The 14,473-nt window shown below is 35.9% G+C and overlaps 1 protein-coding gene across 4 annotated transcripts in view; it reads left to right on the top strand.

Annotated features, from left to right (window-relative positions):
* The window catches only part of tws (protein phosphatase 2 regulatory subunit tws), a 241,570-nt gene extending 227,319 nt beyond the window's left edge, over nt 1–14,251 (top strand). For 2 of the 4 annotated variants that reach the window (XM_083140836.1, XM_083140838.1), the window contains 3 exons: nt 283–498; nt 9,986–10,194; nt 12,801–14,249. In XM_083140836.1, coding sequence (XP_082996962.1) covers nt 283–498; nt 9,986–10,138 — 369 coding nt within the window. In that variant the 3' untranslated portion in view covers nt 10,139–10,194; nt 12,801–14,249. Of the gene's footprint in view, nt 1–282; nt 499–9,985; nt 10,195–12,800 lie in introns of all 4 variants that reach the window. The other 2 variants (XM_083140840.1, XM_083140839.1) reach the window with 2 other exon arrangements.
* Nucleotides 14,252–14,473: the final 222 nt, after the last annotated feature.

Genomic DNA, 14,473 nt, shown 5'->3' with positions numbered 1-14,473 from the left:
GGATTCTGAGTGTGATGTTAGCCGACCTCACCCTAATGACTTTAGTCTGGAAAACCTAGAAAGGTCAGGGAGTTTTGTTTTTACATAATTTTAAGAGACAGCTACAATCACACAAGAAACATAATAACAATATAATCTTTTATTTGCTTGAAATTATCTCTAAGAAAAACACATATATATACCTTACCCACTGTTGTAGTTCAATTGTGCATCTGTGCACCATTTGAGATTATAAGAAGAGTTGAAAGTAGACAAATAGTAATATTTATCTTCATTTTGCAGGTACACGAATACCTTAGGTCTAAACTGTGCTCATTGTATGAAAATGACTGTATATTTGACAAGTTTGAATGTTGTTGGAATGGAAATGACTCTGCCATTATGACTGGTTCATACAACAATTTCTTCCGAATGTTTGATAGGACAACTAAGAGGGATGTAACCCTTGAAGCCTCTAGGGAAATTGCAAAGCCAAAAACAATCCTCAAGCCAAGAAAGGTAAGGAGACATCGGATATTTACATTTTCTCACATTTTTCCTTTCTTCCATTATGGTTGCTCACCTCGTGGCAGGTGAGGATACATGGAGACAGCCAGGGGGAACTATCCATCCCCAATGCCTACACTAGTTTTTGCGTACATTGTATTTAATCTTTATTATATTTGTATCTCAATGTTGTATGTGTAAGCTATCCTATATTGATATAAAACATTGTTTGGTTGTTTATTCAGAGCAGTGTTGCCACATGAAGGGAAATTCGGACCAAAATTTTAGCCCAAAGAGAAAAGTGACATGTATTTGAAAAATTTAACATTTTTTATTTACACGGATATGGACCAACAGAAATACTACTACTACTGCTTCCACCACCACCACTAGTAATAATAATAATAATTACAGCTACCGCTACTAATACTTATTATTATTATTGTATGATTTGCTTAGGTGAAGGGAAAAATTGGTCCAAAAAGGGAAATTTTTTCCCTTGGGAAGGGAAATTGTACCCTCATATTGTTGCAACACTGATTCAGGGTGTCTACCAGTCAAGAAAAAGGCTAGAAATCAACAGGCAGGTCAAGAAATTATGCTTCTGGTCAAGAAGTCTTGCTATGTTTTACAGTATAGTGAACATGCATTATACTAGGATTTGATGAAATTGAATATTTGGAAATCAAAAATTGTATTGAGTTGTGATTAACATTTGGTCTCTTTGTTACTTGAAGAACTATGTTCTTGTAAAGATGAAGTTTTGTAAAAATATTAAATAAAGTAATGTGTCCATTTCCCATCCAGGATGAAGTCGGAAGCATTAATTACATCTATTTTCTTATTTTTGCAACTATACCTAAGTAGAGAGTTATTAAATTAATGTTAAGGAAAAGGGAAAAATGTAAAAAGAAACCAAAGAAAGGTCAAGAATTTTGGCTTTGTTATTTTGATCGACACCCTGTTATCTAGGTAAAAACTTTTTTTCTTGCTTCGGTAGACATATGGCTGCAATGTAATGTGCATAAAAATGCGTAATTTTATCATGAGCCCATCAAACACACATTTCTAGGGAAAGAACATAAAATATACATATTTTAGATATTCCTGACAAAATGAAGTTTTGAATTCTTTGTGTAAACTCATATTTTTGAGTTAATGCATAAAATGGACAAAATACTTTGCAACGCTTCAAGGTTTATTGAAAAGTGGATGTTTACAAAATGATTTGGTGATCCTATATGCAAATCTAACCTTTTTGTGTGGTGTGATAGAAAAACTGGAAACTCCACACAACTGCTTTATGAAACAGCGAAGGAAGTTAACGCAATTGAAAGGAAATTGAACTATGTATCAGGAACAGTCATCCAATTGTGAAGTTTGGTTGAAAAAATCCTGGGTTAGCAAAAACAGTGTACAGTTTAGCAAAAACTGTGTACAGTTTGTCAGGTTCTGGAGGTTGAACATGTAGGTGACATTGAGGTTGTACGTGTGCATGACATCCCACACTTCAAATATGCACATCTGACTACATGTGATGTGGAAAATTTTTCACAATACAAATCATTGTTCAGAGATAATTGGCATGCATTTTCAATGGAATAATTAGAAATGTGTTTGACAGAATTTTCAATGAAAATATTTTTTATTTCTAGCCACAAATTGCCGCTGTTTTTAGAACAAAAAAATAAATATTTGTATACTTTTTAGCACCTAAAAATCCACTTCCTAGTTATTATGGATACCAGGTGTGCCTGTTAATAATTCTTAATTTCATCGCTGGAAGCAAGGGTTGGTGCACAGTCTCAACTGTTACGTCAGTATGTTGCCAGGACAGTACCTGTCAAAACGCCGTGGATGTGCAACAGAGTGCGAGTGATCGTGATATTGGGTTTGTGTGGGAAACATGACCTTCAAACCAAATAAAGAACATGTGCAGCACGTCCTGCTTTTCTTGTTCAATCAAAAGAAAAACACGAGTAAAAGCCATCGTATCCTTGTGGAAACGTACGGTGACAATGTTCCAATGCAAGATGCGTGTGTGCGTTGGTTTCGACGATTCAAAAGTGGTGATTTTGACTTGAAAGACAAAGATGCTGAATTGCAAGCACTGTTTGGACGAAGAGGATATGCAAACGCAACAACAACTGGCAGAGAAGTTTAATGTTGGTCGCCAAACCATATCTGATCGTCTTCATGCCATGAAAGAGATCCAGAAGGCATGAAAATGGGTCCCACATCATCTGAACGACAGACAAAGAGAAAAGCGAAAAACTGTGTGTGAAGTGTTGCTTTCTCGGCATGAAAGAAAGTCTTTCTTGCATCGGATAGTGACTGGGGACGAAAAATGGATCTACTTCGAGAACCCAAAATGCAAGAAGTCATGGGTTGACCCAGAACAACCTTTAACATCGACCGCAAAACCGAATCGCTTCGGAAGAAAGACAATGCTGTGCATTTGGTGGGATCAGAAGGGTGTGGTGTACCATGAGCTTCTAAAACCAGGTGAAACAGTGAATGCCGTTCGCTACCGTCAACAACTCATCAATTTGAACCATGCATTGATCGAAAAGTGCCCAGATTGGGCGACAAGACACGGAAAAGTGACCTTTTCTGCACTTGGCTGGGAATTCTTGCCCCACCTGCCATACTCACCAGACTTAGCCCCTCCGGACTACCACTTGTTTTCATCGATGTGTCACTTTCCCAGCAACACTTCAACAATTACGAAGATGTCGTACAATGGCTTGCTGATTGGATCACCTCAAAATGTGAACGATTTTTCTGGAAGGGCATTCACAATTTGACAGACAGATGGGCACAATGTATAGCTAGCGATGGCGCATACTTTGAATAAAGCATTTGTTACCTTTCTCCCCAGATACACTGTTTTTTGTTTTTTTGGATTAATTAAGAATTATTAATAGGCACACCTGGTATTTTGTAAATACCGTATTTACGTGTGTATAATGTGCACCCTGGTTTTTGTAATTGTCATTGAAGACTTTTTGTTCATAATTCTGTATTTGAGATCTTCTAGTAATATGCATTTCAAATCAAAAATAGATAAATTACTACTCTAATGCTTTGTATGTTTCTACAATTTTCCTGGCTCAACAGTGACTAGATTATTACTGAGAAAAGGTCTTTGTTTCCCACTTTTCATTGTATCTTTACATCACTAAGTTTATCACAACAATGGAAGGATGTAAGAAAACTTTAAACATCCTTAATTTATCAGAGATCGAGCCCAGTCACCCTGTGTACGTTAATCCCTGTAGACAATTGAGTAATGCTACATATGTGTGTTTTACATAAAACCTATGTAAATATTTGTTAGAATGGACTTCTGAGGGAAAGAGCCCTGCCCCTTCCAAGTACTACTATTGGATCTTCCACTACCTCATGGGAACATGACAGTAATTGTAACCTCCACATGAATAATGTTTGATGTAGGAGAGTCTATTGGAAATATGACCACCTTGATGCATGTTATCTTTTTTTTTTTGAGTTTCTTTGGATGTACTACCAATTATTTCTTTGAAGCATATGCCATATGTGCTGATGCACCCAAAACTTTCAATCAATCATTCAATGCCCTTGATATCACACTCAATGCTTCAGCAAATTCTTGTGTGGATGGGTATTATCATACATGAACAGTCATGACTAGAGCCCAGATTTTTATGTAATATCAAAGTACAAAATATGTAACAATAATTGATAAAGTATGTACCTAAATATGCATTATCAAAAGGGTATGTAGCTAAATATGTAGTATCAAAGAATATGTAATACTAATAATAATAGAGTATCCAAGCAATTTCAAGAATTCTGATAGATATTTATTTTATTTGAACACATTCCATATAATTTCAAAGACATAAGTTGTTCACATTAAAATTTGTATCAAATTTATAAACTCAAAAATGCACAGCAACATGCACATATTTAAGAAACCAATTTTGTCAACTATTAATTACTTTTTACATCGCAAATTATTGTAGAATATGTAAATATGTACAAGAACTCTTCGTAAATTTCAAAGCAAATTGTAAATAAAAAAAAAGTACAGAAAGAACAATCGAATGAAAATACATAGCTACTTTTGTACTTTTTTGTAGTCTTGAACATTTCTGGGTTGTAACCAGGGCGATTCCTCCATGTAGGAAGTGAGGAACTTCCTACAGTTCATTTGTACTTATTTCGAGTTCTCTATTTTTTAGGAGAGTAATTCGTGTTATAAAATTGCGAGCGCAAGGTACGTACAATTGACTAGATTAGCTACTGTCAAGAGTTGACTGCTTTCGCACGCACCAGCAACAGTCGAAAGACAATGGCCACAGGCTTTCTGCCGCTCGCTGAGGAACCACTGCAGATCTACAGATAGATGAGTGGAAGGGACATTGAAGGGAGGGGCGGCGAGGTTGTGAAGAGCAGCAAGGACTGAGGAACCAGCAACTTGTTCCTCAATCAGCATTGCCAATCCCAGCAAAATGGTACTAAACAGTGGCGGCCGGCGGCAACTATGATGGGTAGTGCCATCGTGATAAGGAGGGGCTAAAACCCTCCGCAATGCCACCCCCTCCCCTTGCGGTTTCCCCATTGGCCAAGATGTTTATCCTCGTTTGGTAACATGGAAAACAACGTGTTTTTAAGTATTAACGTACTAATCTGATTCATCTTCACTCGCTAACCTATCTTTATACACTGCAGGACACTTCCCTAAAAACAATTACAAGAGGAAAGGAAAAGCAAATCCTGTCACCTTCTCCTCCTCCATACACATGTATTCTAACTGCATGTTGAAAATATCTTTATGAAAAGAAATTGTCGAAATGCCAAAGGAAACTTGCATCATCATAGGATTTTTTACTTTTATATTTTTGAAAAAGTCTGAATGGCCCTCTTGGTGCATCTGTCTATCAAAAATGTTCATTTAACTTTGGAAAAGTACTAGGTTCATTTCTCCAAAAGTAGGCTCAAATTACTTCTCTTCCCCAACGGGTCTTACAAATCAGTCATATTTATAGCTTTTCTCTGAAGGTGGCAACTGTGTCAACACTGCGAAAGTTCCCCCACCATGCCAGGCCAAGACGGGCACGGTTTCTTATGGGCTAACCCTGCCCCCTGCCACTTTGTTCTCGGCTCATGGTGGAAATGTTCCTCGCTGAGACTTCTTCAACCCTGTGCACGTGTGTCAACTTGGTTAGGTCCATAGGTTAGGCCAGCTCTTGGATGGCACGAACTGTTGCCTCGCGAGGGTACGAAGGAAACAGGTGGCGATGCAGTGAGGAGGTTGGGGCGGTCGTCATGTCACCTTGACCGATTGCAAGATTCGAATCTCCTTGTCTGTAAACTATCAATGTAGTCATTTAACAATACTTAGCGAGGTATGAGTCTTCTGAGGGTAGTGCCATGGCACGGCGGCTGTACCCCTTGAGCCGCCACTGGTACTAAACCAAGCACAGTTTGATATTTGTTGGCACTTAGCACCCTGCTTTTGACATAATGGTAAAATCTGCAAACGCCAGTCCCTGGGAGAGGAAAAATCTAATTCAATGGAATATGTTTTGAGGAAAAGAAATAATATTTGTCCAAATATTATGTCCAAATCTTATTTCTACTTCACCGGCGGACACGTTTCAAACGAAAGGGAGTATGTCGATCCAGTGGCAAGGTTTTTTACAACCATGCCACGATCCATCTTCTATATTTTCTTCATCCTGCCGGATTTAGTTCGTCAGGAGATTTTGTGGTAGGAAATCGGTAGAAATTTGGAGGTAAACAATTTTCTCAAACCTTTCGAAGGTCTATTTTGAACTTATGTTGTTTGTTGCACAATTTTACACAATTTGGGGGGAAAATTTATACTATTACATAAATGTTAAGAATATGTAACGCAAGTTCAAAACTCTAGAAAAGTAGATGCAGAATTACAATTATCCCGGGGGGGAAGTAATTAATAATAAATCCTAGCATAATTTCGAAGTTTTAGCAGCACTTTTTATTGTGAATCCACTCGACGACAGGGAGGAGAAGAAAATTGAAATTCTTGAAAAATCTGAAATATAGTTAGTTATTTTAGTCTGATTTTATAGGTTCACATTTAAATATTTCATAGTTCAAAGTGAGGAGCAAGGGCCCCTTGTCATACCTTGAGCATAGGCCTGCAGCTAACATTCTAAATGCAAAGCATAGTAATTACAAGCGATACGTGTGAATGTAATTGAACACATTTTTCAAACGTTCCTCGGTTTACAATAATTTCTTCCTTCACTCCGAAAAAGTCACGAGTCGCCACTGTTGTAACAATACCACTCATCAGTGGCGGCCGGCAGCAACTACGATTGGTAATGCCAACGTGATCAAGGGGGAAAAAATCTGCAATACCCACTTCCCGACCCCTCCTCGAGGTTGCCCCACTGGCCAAGATGTTTACCCTCGTTTGGTAACTTGGAAAACAGTGTGTGTTTAAGTAATAACGCACTAATCCAATTCATCTTCACTCACTAACCTATCTTTATACACTACAGGACACAACAATTACAAGAGGAAGGGAAAAACAAATCCTCTCACCTTCTTCTACCCCATGCACACGTATTCCAACTGGATGTTGAAAATCATTTGTTGACACCATAGGATTTTTTACTTTTATATTTTTAAATATGTCAGGATGCCCTATAGGCGCATGTATCTATTATCAAAATGTTCATTGGACTTTGGAAAAATACTACGACTTTCCCAACGGTCTTACAAACCAGTCTTATTTAGCGACTTTTCTCTGAAGGTGACAACTGTGTCAACAATTATAAAGTTCCCTCCCTGTGCCAGGCGAAAACGGGCTCGGCTGATCTTTGATGGGCTAACTCCTACCTCTGCCACCTTGTTCCTGGCTCATGGCGGAAATGTTCCCCACTGAGACTTCTTCAACCCTCTGCACGTGTGTCAACTTGGTTAGGGCAGCTCGGACCGCTGCCTTGTGAGTGTACGAAACAGCTGGCGATGCAGTGAGGAGGTTGGGACGGTAGTCACGTCAGTTTGACCGATTGCAAGATTCGAATCTCCTTGTCTGTAAACTATCAATGTATTAATTTAACAATACTTGGGTGAGGTATGCATTCCTTCTAAGGGAGTGCCATGGCACGGTGGCTCTCTCCCTTGAGCCGCCGCTGCCACTCATTCTCAATGGAATCATTACAACCCAGAAGTGTCCATGACTGTACAACTTACTTTCGTGTAACTCTCTACTTCACAGGGAAGTAGCTTTCTTGTCCACAGATGCAAAGTTTCTAGGCACTTTGCCTAAACCTAAAAGCGAAACGAAAATGTGTAACTAGCATCTTTCAATAAATAAGTTTTTTTTTTTGTTTTTTTTTTTGTTTTTTTTTTCCCAGCCTGTCTTTCGATTTGGCTATACCTAACAAAAGTAGCAACCATGGCACTACTATCATTATACCAGAGTCATTGTAGTTTCTGGCTTGAATAGGGATATCCTTGTAAGGGACTTCTTTTTTTCCCCCTCCTGGCTCCCGTATTGGCATTCCACTCCTCCCATATGTTTCATTAACAATGAATATCGCAATTCCAATATAATACATATTCGACCAACCATACAAAGCAATTGTGTGTGTAGTTGTAACGTGTGTGAAATTTGCACAATTAAAAAAAGAAAAAACTTCATTTTGCAGCATCTGTGGAAATGTCAGCATCATGTAGGTCAGGACTAAGAAATATGCAAATCCATAAATTTTTATTCTGTATTGTGTTATTCAAAATGTAAATGATTTTGTTTAATATTATCCATCCTATGAACATATGCCGCACCCATAATAATGTGCAAAATTTGTCATGACTAAATCTTCTGTAAATTCAGTGCCGAAAGTTGGATATCTCCTTTAAATTCATGGTCGAAATTTGTCTACCCTAGGCTTGAACCCTCACCTTTCACATTAGGCTGTTGTGTGACTGGGAAGTAGGCGATGTGATTAGTCACATCACATTAGTCCCTTACCTACAGTCACAGCAGGTGCTCAACAGCTAATGAGGTGACCATGATCTTGAAATTTCCCCATGCTCTTATGCTATTAAAGACTAGAAATTATGCTGACCATGCTTTAGTTTCAGATAAAGAGAAATATTTAGAGTAGTACATAATTCAAAATTTCATGCCTTGGTGTTGAATCTTAATTGCATGGAATACTACCCCTTTATCTAAGGGTTTAGTTCACAGCCAGAACTTGGGACAACTCCGCTGGTGATCCTCATAATTGCAGTTAATGCTTCTCTCTTCTTTTCAACAACCGTTCACTGATTTGTTCAAAGCTTGTCCTTTTCAAGCAGTTTTTTTTTTAGGTATTTTGTCAAGTGATAAAAAAAATGAGAATTTTGCCAACAGATAGCATAAGAAGTTATTTAAAAAAATCACAAATTAAATTGTTAAACAACTTTTCAAGAGGTTGGAGACTACTTTTGTAACATTCTTCTTCCAGTTATGATAATTTCTTAAAAGTTTGCATAACCACAACTTGCGAATATTAAACAAAACATAAGTCACTACGTCATGGGGTGTAAAAGTCTTACAAATACCAACGTGAAAGAATTATTTTAATTCTAAATCTTTTATACTTTTCATATCCTGTTCATATTTCAAAGTACCTGTGAACATGTATTGGTATATAGCTTTATCCAAATTTGTTGCTGATTAGAAAAAGACACAATTGTTCAAGGGTTATAAATACAGGGTGCTCGGTTGCCATAGCCTGAAAATTTTCACTTGGTGCCTGAATTTTCAGTCAGTTCTAAAAATATATATTTTTTTTATTTAGAGTTCGCTTATGGAAATTTCAATTACTTTTTTTAAAAAATACAAGTACAGCATGTGTTCTTTATTTTTTCACTGTTGCTATCAGAATTTTAAAATCTGCAGCGATATGGTAAGTGTCTGCCATAGCATAGTAACATAGCATGATGTTACCAGTTGAGCCTTCTTCAGGAAAGCCACTCTGGCACAGGAATTAATTAAGTTTTGTATTAATAAATAAATTAAATGCAAGATCACATTTCAAAATGTGTAGCTTTATCTTAGTTGTATTCATGGGTTTCTTAGCTCATAGTTGCAATAATAATAAACCTTAGTAGTTGTTGTTGTACCGCAAAAATTAACTTAGATGGAAAGAAAATAGATACATTAAAGCTTATTTTCATCATTTAAGGAACCATACACTTAACGGAAAAATGAAACAATCTGTATTTTCCCTGTAAACTACAAGTGAATATTGAACAGAACTGAAATGTTAACCAAAAAAAATAAAAAAAATAAGTAGGATGGAGCACTCACTACCAGGTTTTTTTATTATTATTATTCTATACTGTGTGGACTGGAATAAAATATGAATTAGCATTAGTTTGAAACTGATACGACTTGTAATGACTAAATGCCTAGTAATATGTATTCTATTTATTTTACTGTATATTGGATATCACTGTTTCTTCGCAGGTGTGTACTGGTGGTAAGAGAAAAAAGGATGAAATTAGTGTGGATTGTTTGGATTTTAACAAGAAAATTCTTCATACTGCGTGGCATCCAACAGAAAATATCATTGCAGTGGCTGCTACGAATAATCTATTCATATTTCAAGATAAGTTTTAGCATTGAGGATTCAGAGACAGAGAGCATAATTTTCCCATGAGTACTCAGATGGTCAGGTGAGTGTTTATTTTTTATTATATTTTTATTTTTATTTTTTGCATTTATATGCGTATGAGGTAGTGTAGAATGCCGATACATTGTCTTTTGCTGAGGCAGTTTGGACCTTTTTTTGTGTGCCTATTAGAGGCTTGGCAGTATTGGAACTAATTCCAAAATTTCCCAGAAATTACGATTTTTTATTAAATTTCATTTCATTGGGAATTTTGGGGGAAATACACATTTCAGGGAAATTTTTGGGAAAAAATATTCTAATTGATCAATGTACCAATGGAGCACATCAGAGGTACTAGAACATGCTCCTCTCAATTTGTTCACCAGGTTTTGCATGGTATTTCTGTATGGAACAGACATACTTGGGAATTCTGTTGAAAATAGTCTACAAACATCCCTGCAAGAATATGTAATAACTAGGGGCATGCATATTTTGTTTTTGACAAAAAAACGAAATTTGTAAAAACACATTTTAGTGTTAATTTTTCATGTTTTTGAAAGATGTGAGATGCATTTTGTGACCATGTTTTGCCACGAAATAATGCGAAATGAACTGCAAAAAGCGAAATTAACTCTTAAACACGAAATTCAGGGTTTATTCACCGACGCGACACCTTCGGAGGTCTGGAATTATCCTGAGAGTTATGCAATTCCCGGAAAATTGATTAATTCTGCTGTTAATATTGGAGAAGCGAAAATTGACTCCTTTACACAGAAATAAACTTAATACTCTGATAACTACATAAATGTGCTATTAGAAGTGAAATGTTAATTCTGTGGAATAAGTGTAGTTTTTAAATCAAATTTAGGATTATATTCACAATTTTAAAACCAAAATGTCTTTTTATATACCACTTTTCATCCAATTTTTCACCGATATAACACCGATATTTTATTTTATTTACCGCTTTTGCACCCGAAATTGACTCAGTTTTTGTACCGAAATTTTGCTTTTTTATTTACCAAAAATATGTGCCTCTAGTAATAACATACGAACCGTACATAAACCTTTTTGTTGTAATGTGTACGTATGTGCAATTATTGAAACTATATCATAACCCAAATAACACTTGGAACACTAAACACTTAATAAGACATTAGACGAAAAAACTTAAATTTTCAGGGGTAATCTGTTGTGCAACCATGGCCAACAAAATTACTGTGACAGTCTGATAGTGTGTCGTCATTCGAGCACCTGCAAAGATAACAGTGTAGTGAGCTAGCAATAGCTTCAACCATCACTTATATCTTTCTTTTCCAAAGGAATTAGTTGATCTTTCTTTTCCAAAGGAATTAGTTGAGAATAACGTACCGTAAAATCTATATCATCATGTTAAACCAGTTTGTACATAGTTCATTCATCCTAGACATGCTGACACTTCTAGCTTGTAACAATTGCATTGAAAGCCAATGGTATTGTTACAACCCAGAAGTGTCTGTGACTGTACATACCAGTCAGCAGCTTTGCTGGATACCCACAAAATCTCGTAACAGTCATGTGAGGATGGTTCTGTGTTCGTAAAGGGGCAATATTAAAAAAAGACTGTGTGTGTTTTGCAACCACTTGGTATTGATCCTGGTTGAACTGCACCCACATATCACAAGATTTAGACATGATACAAGGAATTTGAGAGTAACTTTGCAACTGACTTGATGTTACATGTGGAGTGCACATTAAACAGATGTACACACACATTTTGTTCGACAGAAACTTGAAATTCTCAATAACACAATGTAATTTTCATGTTTTAGAAAGGTGTAAGCTGCATTTTCCTACCATGTTTTGTCACAAAATTATGCAAAATGAGAAATACATTCCGGAACACTGAATTTATTTATTTCACAACATAACACTTTTCTGAAGTCTGAATTATCCTGCGAGGTATGCAATTCATGGAAAATTGATTAATTTTGCAGTAGATATTTGAGAACCAAAAATGGACTCCTTTAGACAGGAATAAACTTTAATATTCTGACAACTACAGTACATAAATGTGCTATTAGATGGGAAAAGTTTAATGTGTGTGATAGGTATAGTTTTAAATAAGGACTCTCCATTTTAAATGCCAATTTATATACTGCTTTTGATCCAAAATGGGCCCAGTTTTTGTTCTGAAGTTTTGATCTTTTATTCACCATAAATGTGTGACTAAACATATGTAATGTTTGTACTTGTAAATATTGTGGTTTGTCTTAATTTTGCTAAAAACAAGAAATATAGATAAGTTCTCCTTTGTAGTAATTATTCACTTGTCTTGCATAAAATGTGAATAAAATATTTAAATCAGGAACATAATTTGGACTTAACGTGTATAATAAAAATATTGAAAGTATAATCTTGAAAAGCAATTACCTAACATATTTATACATTGGTGTGTAGATTTCAGTGATTTGTCACCATTCCAAAAATTTACTTTCTGACCAGTGACGGTTTGTCACTGAAATTTATTGGTGTAGGACTTTTTTTGTGCTAAAGGTGCAGAATTATTTAATGATTGCACGAAAAGAGATCTCAACTGTAGCTGAGCTAGAAATTTAGACCAAGTTTTTTTTTCTGATTTTGTTACATAATTTTAGAAGGCAATTTTTAATGTCATTTTCTCTCTTTCAGTATTAACATGCTACTGATAGGGAAGCCTTATAGGTGCCTATACCTGCCTGGCGTGTAAAGGGCAGGTGGAGATGGAGTGTGAGTGGATGCAGTCATTTGCTGTGATTGAACAAAATGAACTAGGAAGTGTCTGTGATGCGACATACACAGCAGGGGCAAAAGAAATTGAATATAAAACTTTTATTTTGCAGTAGGTGCAATGTGTTTTTGAGGGACTTTTACATAGAAGATCATGTGCCATGATGCTGCTTGTCAGATTTGTGAAATGGAAGAGCTGTTTGTTTCCTTCATACAATCCTTTATACATCCGAAGTTACACAGTCAATCATGTCCATGCATTTACATCACTGCTTGTTAAATGATTCTTCGACCTGGGAAGGCTGCGGCGCTGTCAGGCGTAGAAACACATTGTAACGTTTTTACCTGACAAATGAATTTGACGTTCTTTCCGGTGGACTACTGCCAGCAATGCAGCAGCGAGTGTAAAGCGTGTGTGCTAGTAGAACTTGCCAATTGAAAGTGCGTGAGGGCTGTACGTGTGCGTGAAAATACGAGTGAATGATACCACGGTATAGTGTGCGGTGTGAATGAATTAGGCCAATGGAATTTTTTGAGACATTATATGAGAAAAGAATATCATCAAGCATAAATATGTTAATTTGCAAACAAAAGCATAATTGTGAACATTATTTATAAGTTTTTAAAAGATATATATTTTGACCAGCTGTTCCTGAATTTGGTTCAACAGTGATTGGAAATGTGCTTTATCTGAAATGGTAGTGGCCAATAATAATCATGCTTTATGTAAAAGAAAACTGTTGGGGTGTAATAATATGCACTAATTGAAAATTTACAGTGTGGCCAGTACTTAAGATGCAAGGAAAGTAAGTGCTGAGGTAAAAATTAGAATGCATGTGGTACTTTTGTACTATACATCTGTTTTGGCCAGTTTCCTAGTATCTCAAGTTAATTCATTTGAGGATTCTTTACCCTTTTTCGCAGTCCATGAATTTAAATATTACCCAAGAATACTGTCTTGGGTCCCTAAACCATGACTGTGAGCCTGCAGTCTGTGGTCTAATTTGCTTTAAAGTAGATTTTCATAATAAAAATTAAAATAATGTGTACCGACACAAGCTGGTCTTCTCAATCACGACCAATAAAAATATGTTATTATCACCTGTTGATTTTTAATCTATTCATAGTCCTGCAATTTGGAAATTCTATGTCCAAGAGCTTTGAAAAAATATTGTGCCCTACTGACTTGCCAATATATTTTTGAATTAATATATTGTGGTTTTTCTGATTAAACTTGTACTTCGATTTAAAAAAGAACCTAATCTGCATTGTTTATCTGAATAAAATATTGGCAGTGTTTTAGTTTTTTTATATAATTATTTTTAAAAATCTGGAAACAGGCATCTGAATAAAGTTTTTTTTTATTCTTAAATTGATTCTTGTTTAACCATAAGTGTACCGTATTTGCTTTGTAATTTCTCTTGGAAAAATAGAAACATAATCATGGCATAAGTGTAAAATCTTCCTGTAGCCTGGAGTTAAAATATTTATTTCCATACATATTGTCATTAGTAGAGCCCGGAAGTTCAGGCATTTATTTTCGTTAAAATAGGCAGGCAAAAAGACATTTATAATGTGGAAAAAAGGCAAAATAA

Source organism: Lepisma saccharinum, chromosome 19 (genome assembly GCF_977018435.1).
Source record: "Lepisma saccharinum chromosome 19, izLepSacc3.1, whole genome shotgun sequence".
Lineage (NCBI taxonomy): Eukaryota > Metazoa > Arthropoda > Insecta > Zygentoma > Lepismatidae > Lepisma > Lepisma saccharinum.
Note: the sequence above shows the minus strand (reverse complement) of the source record. Positions and strands in the feature narration are given on the sequence as shown.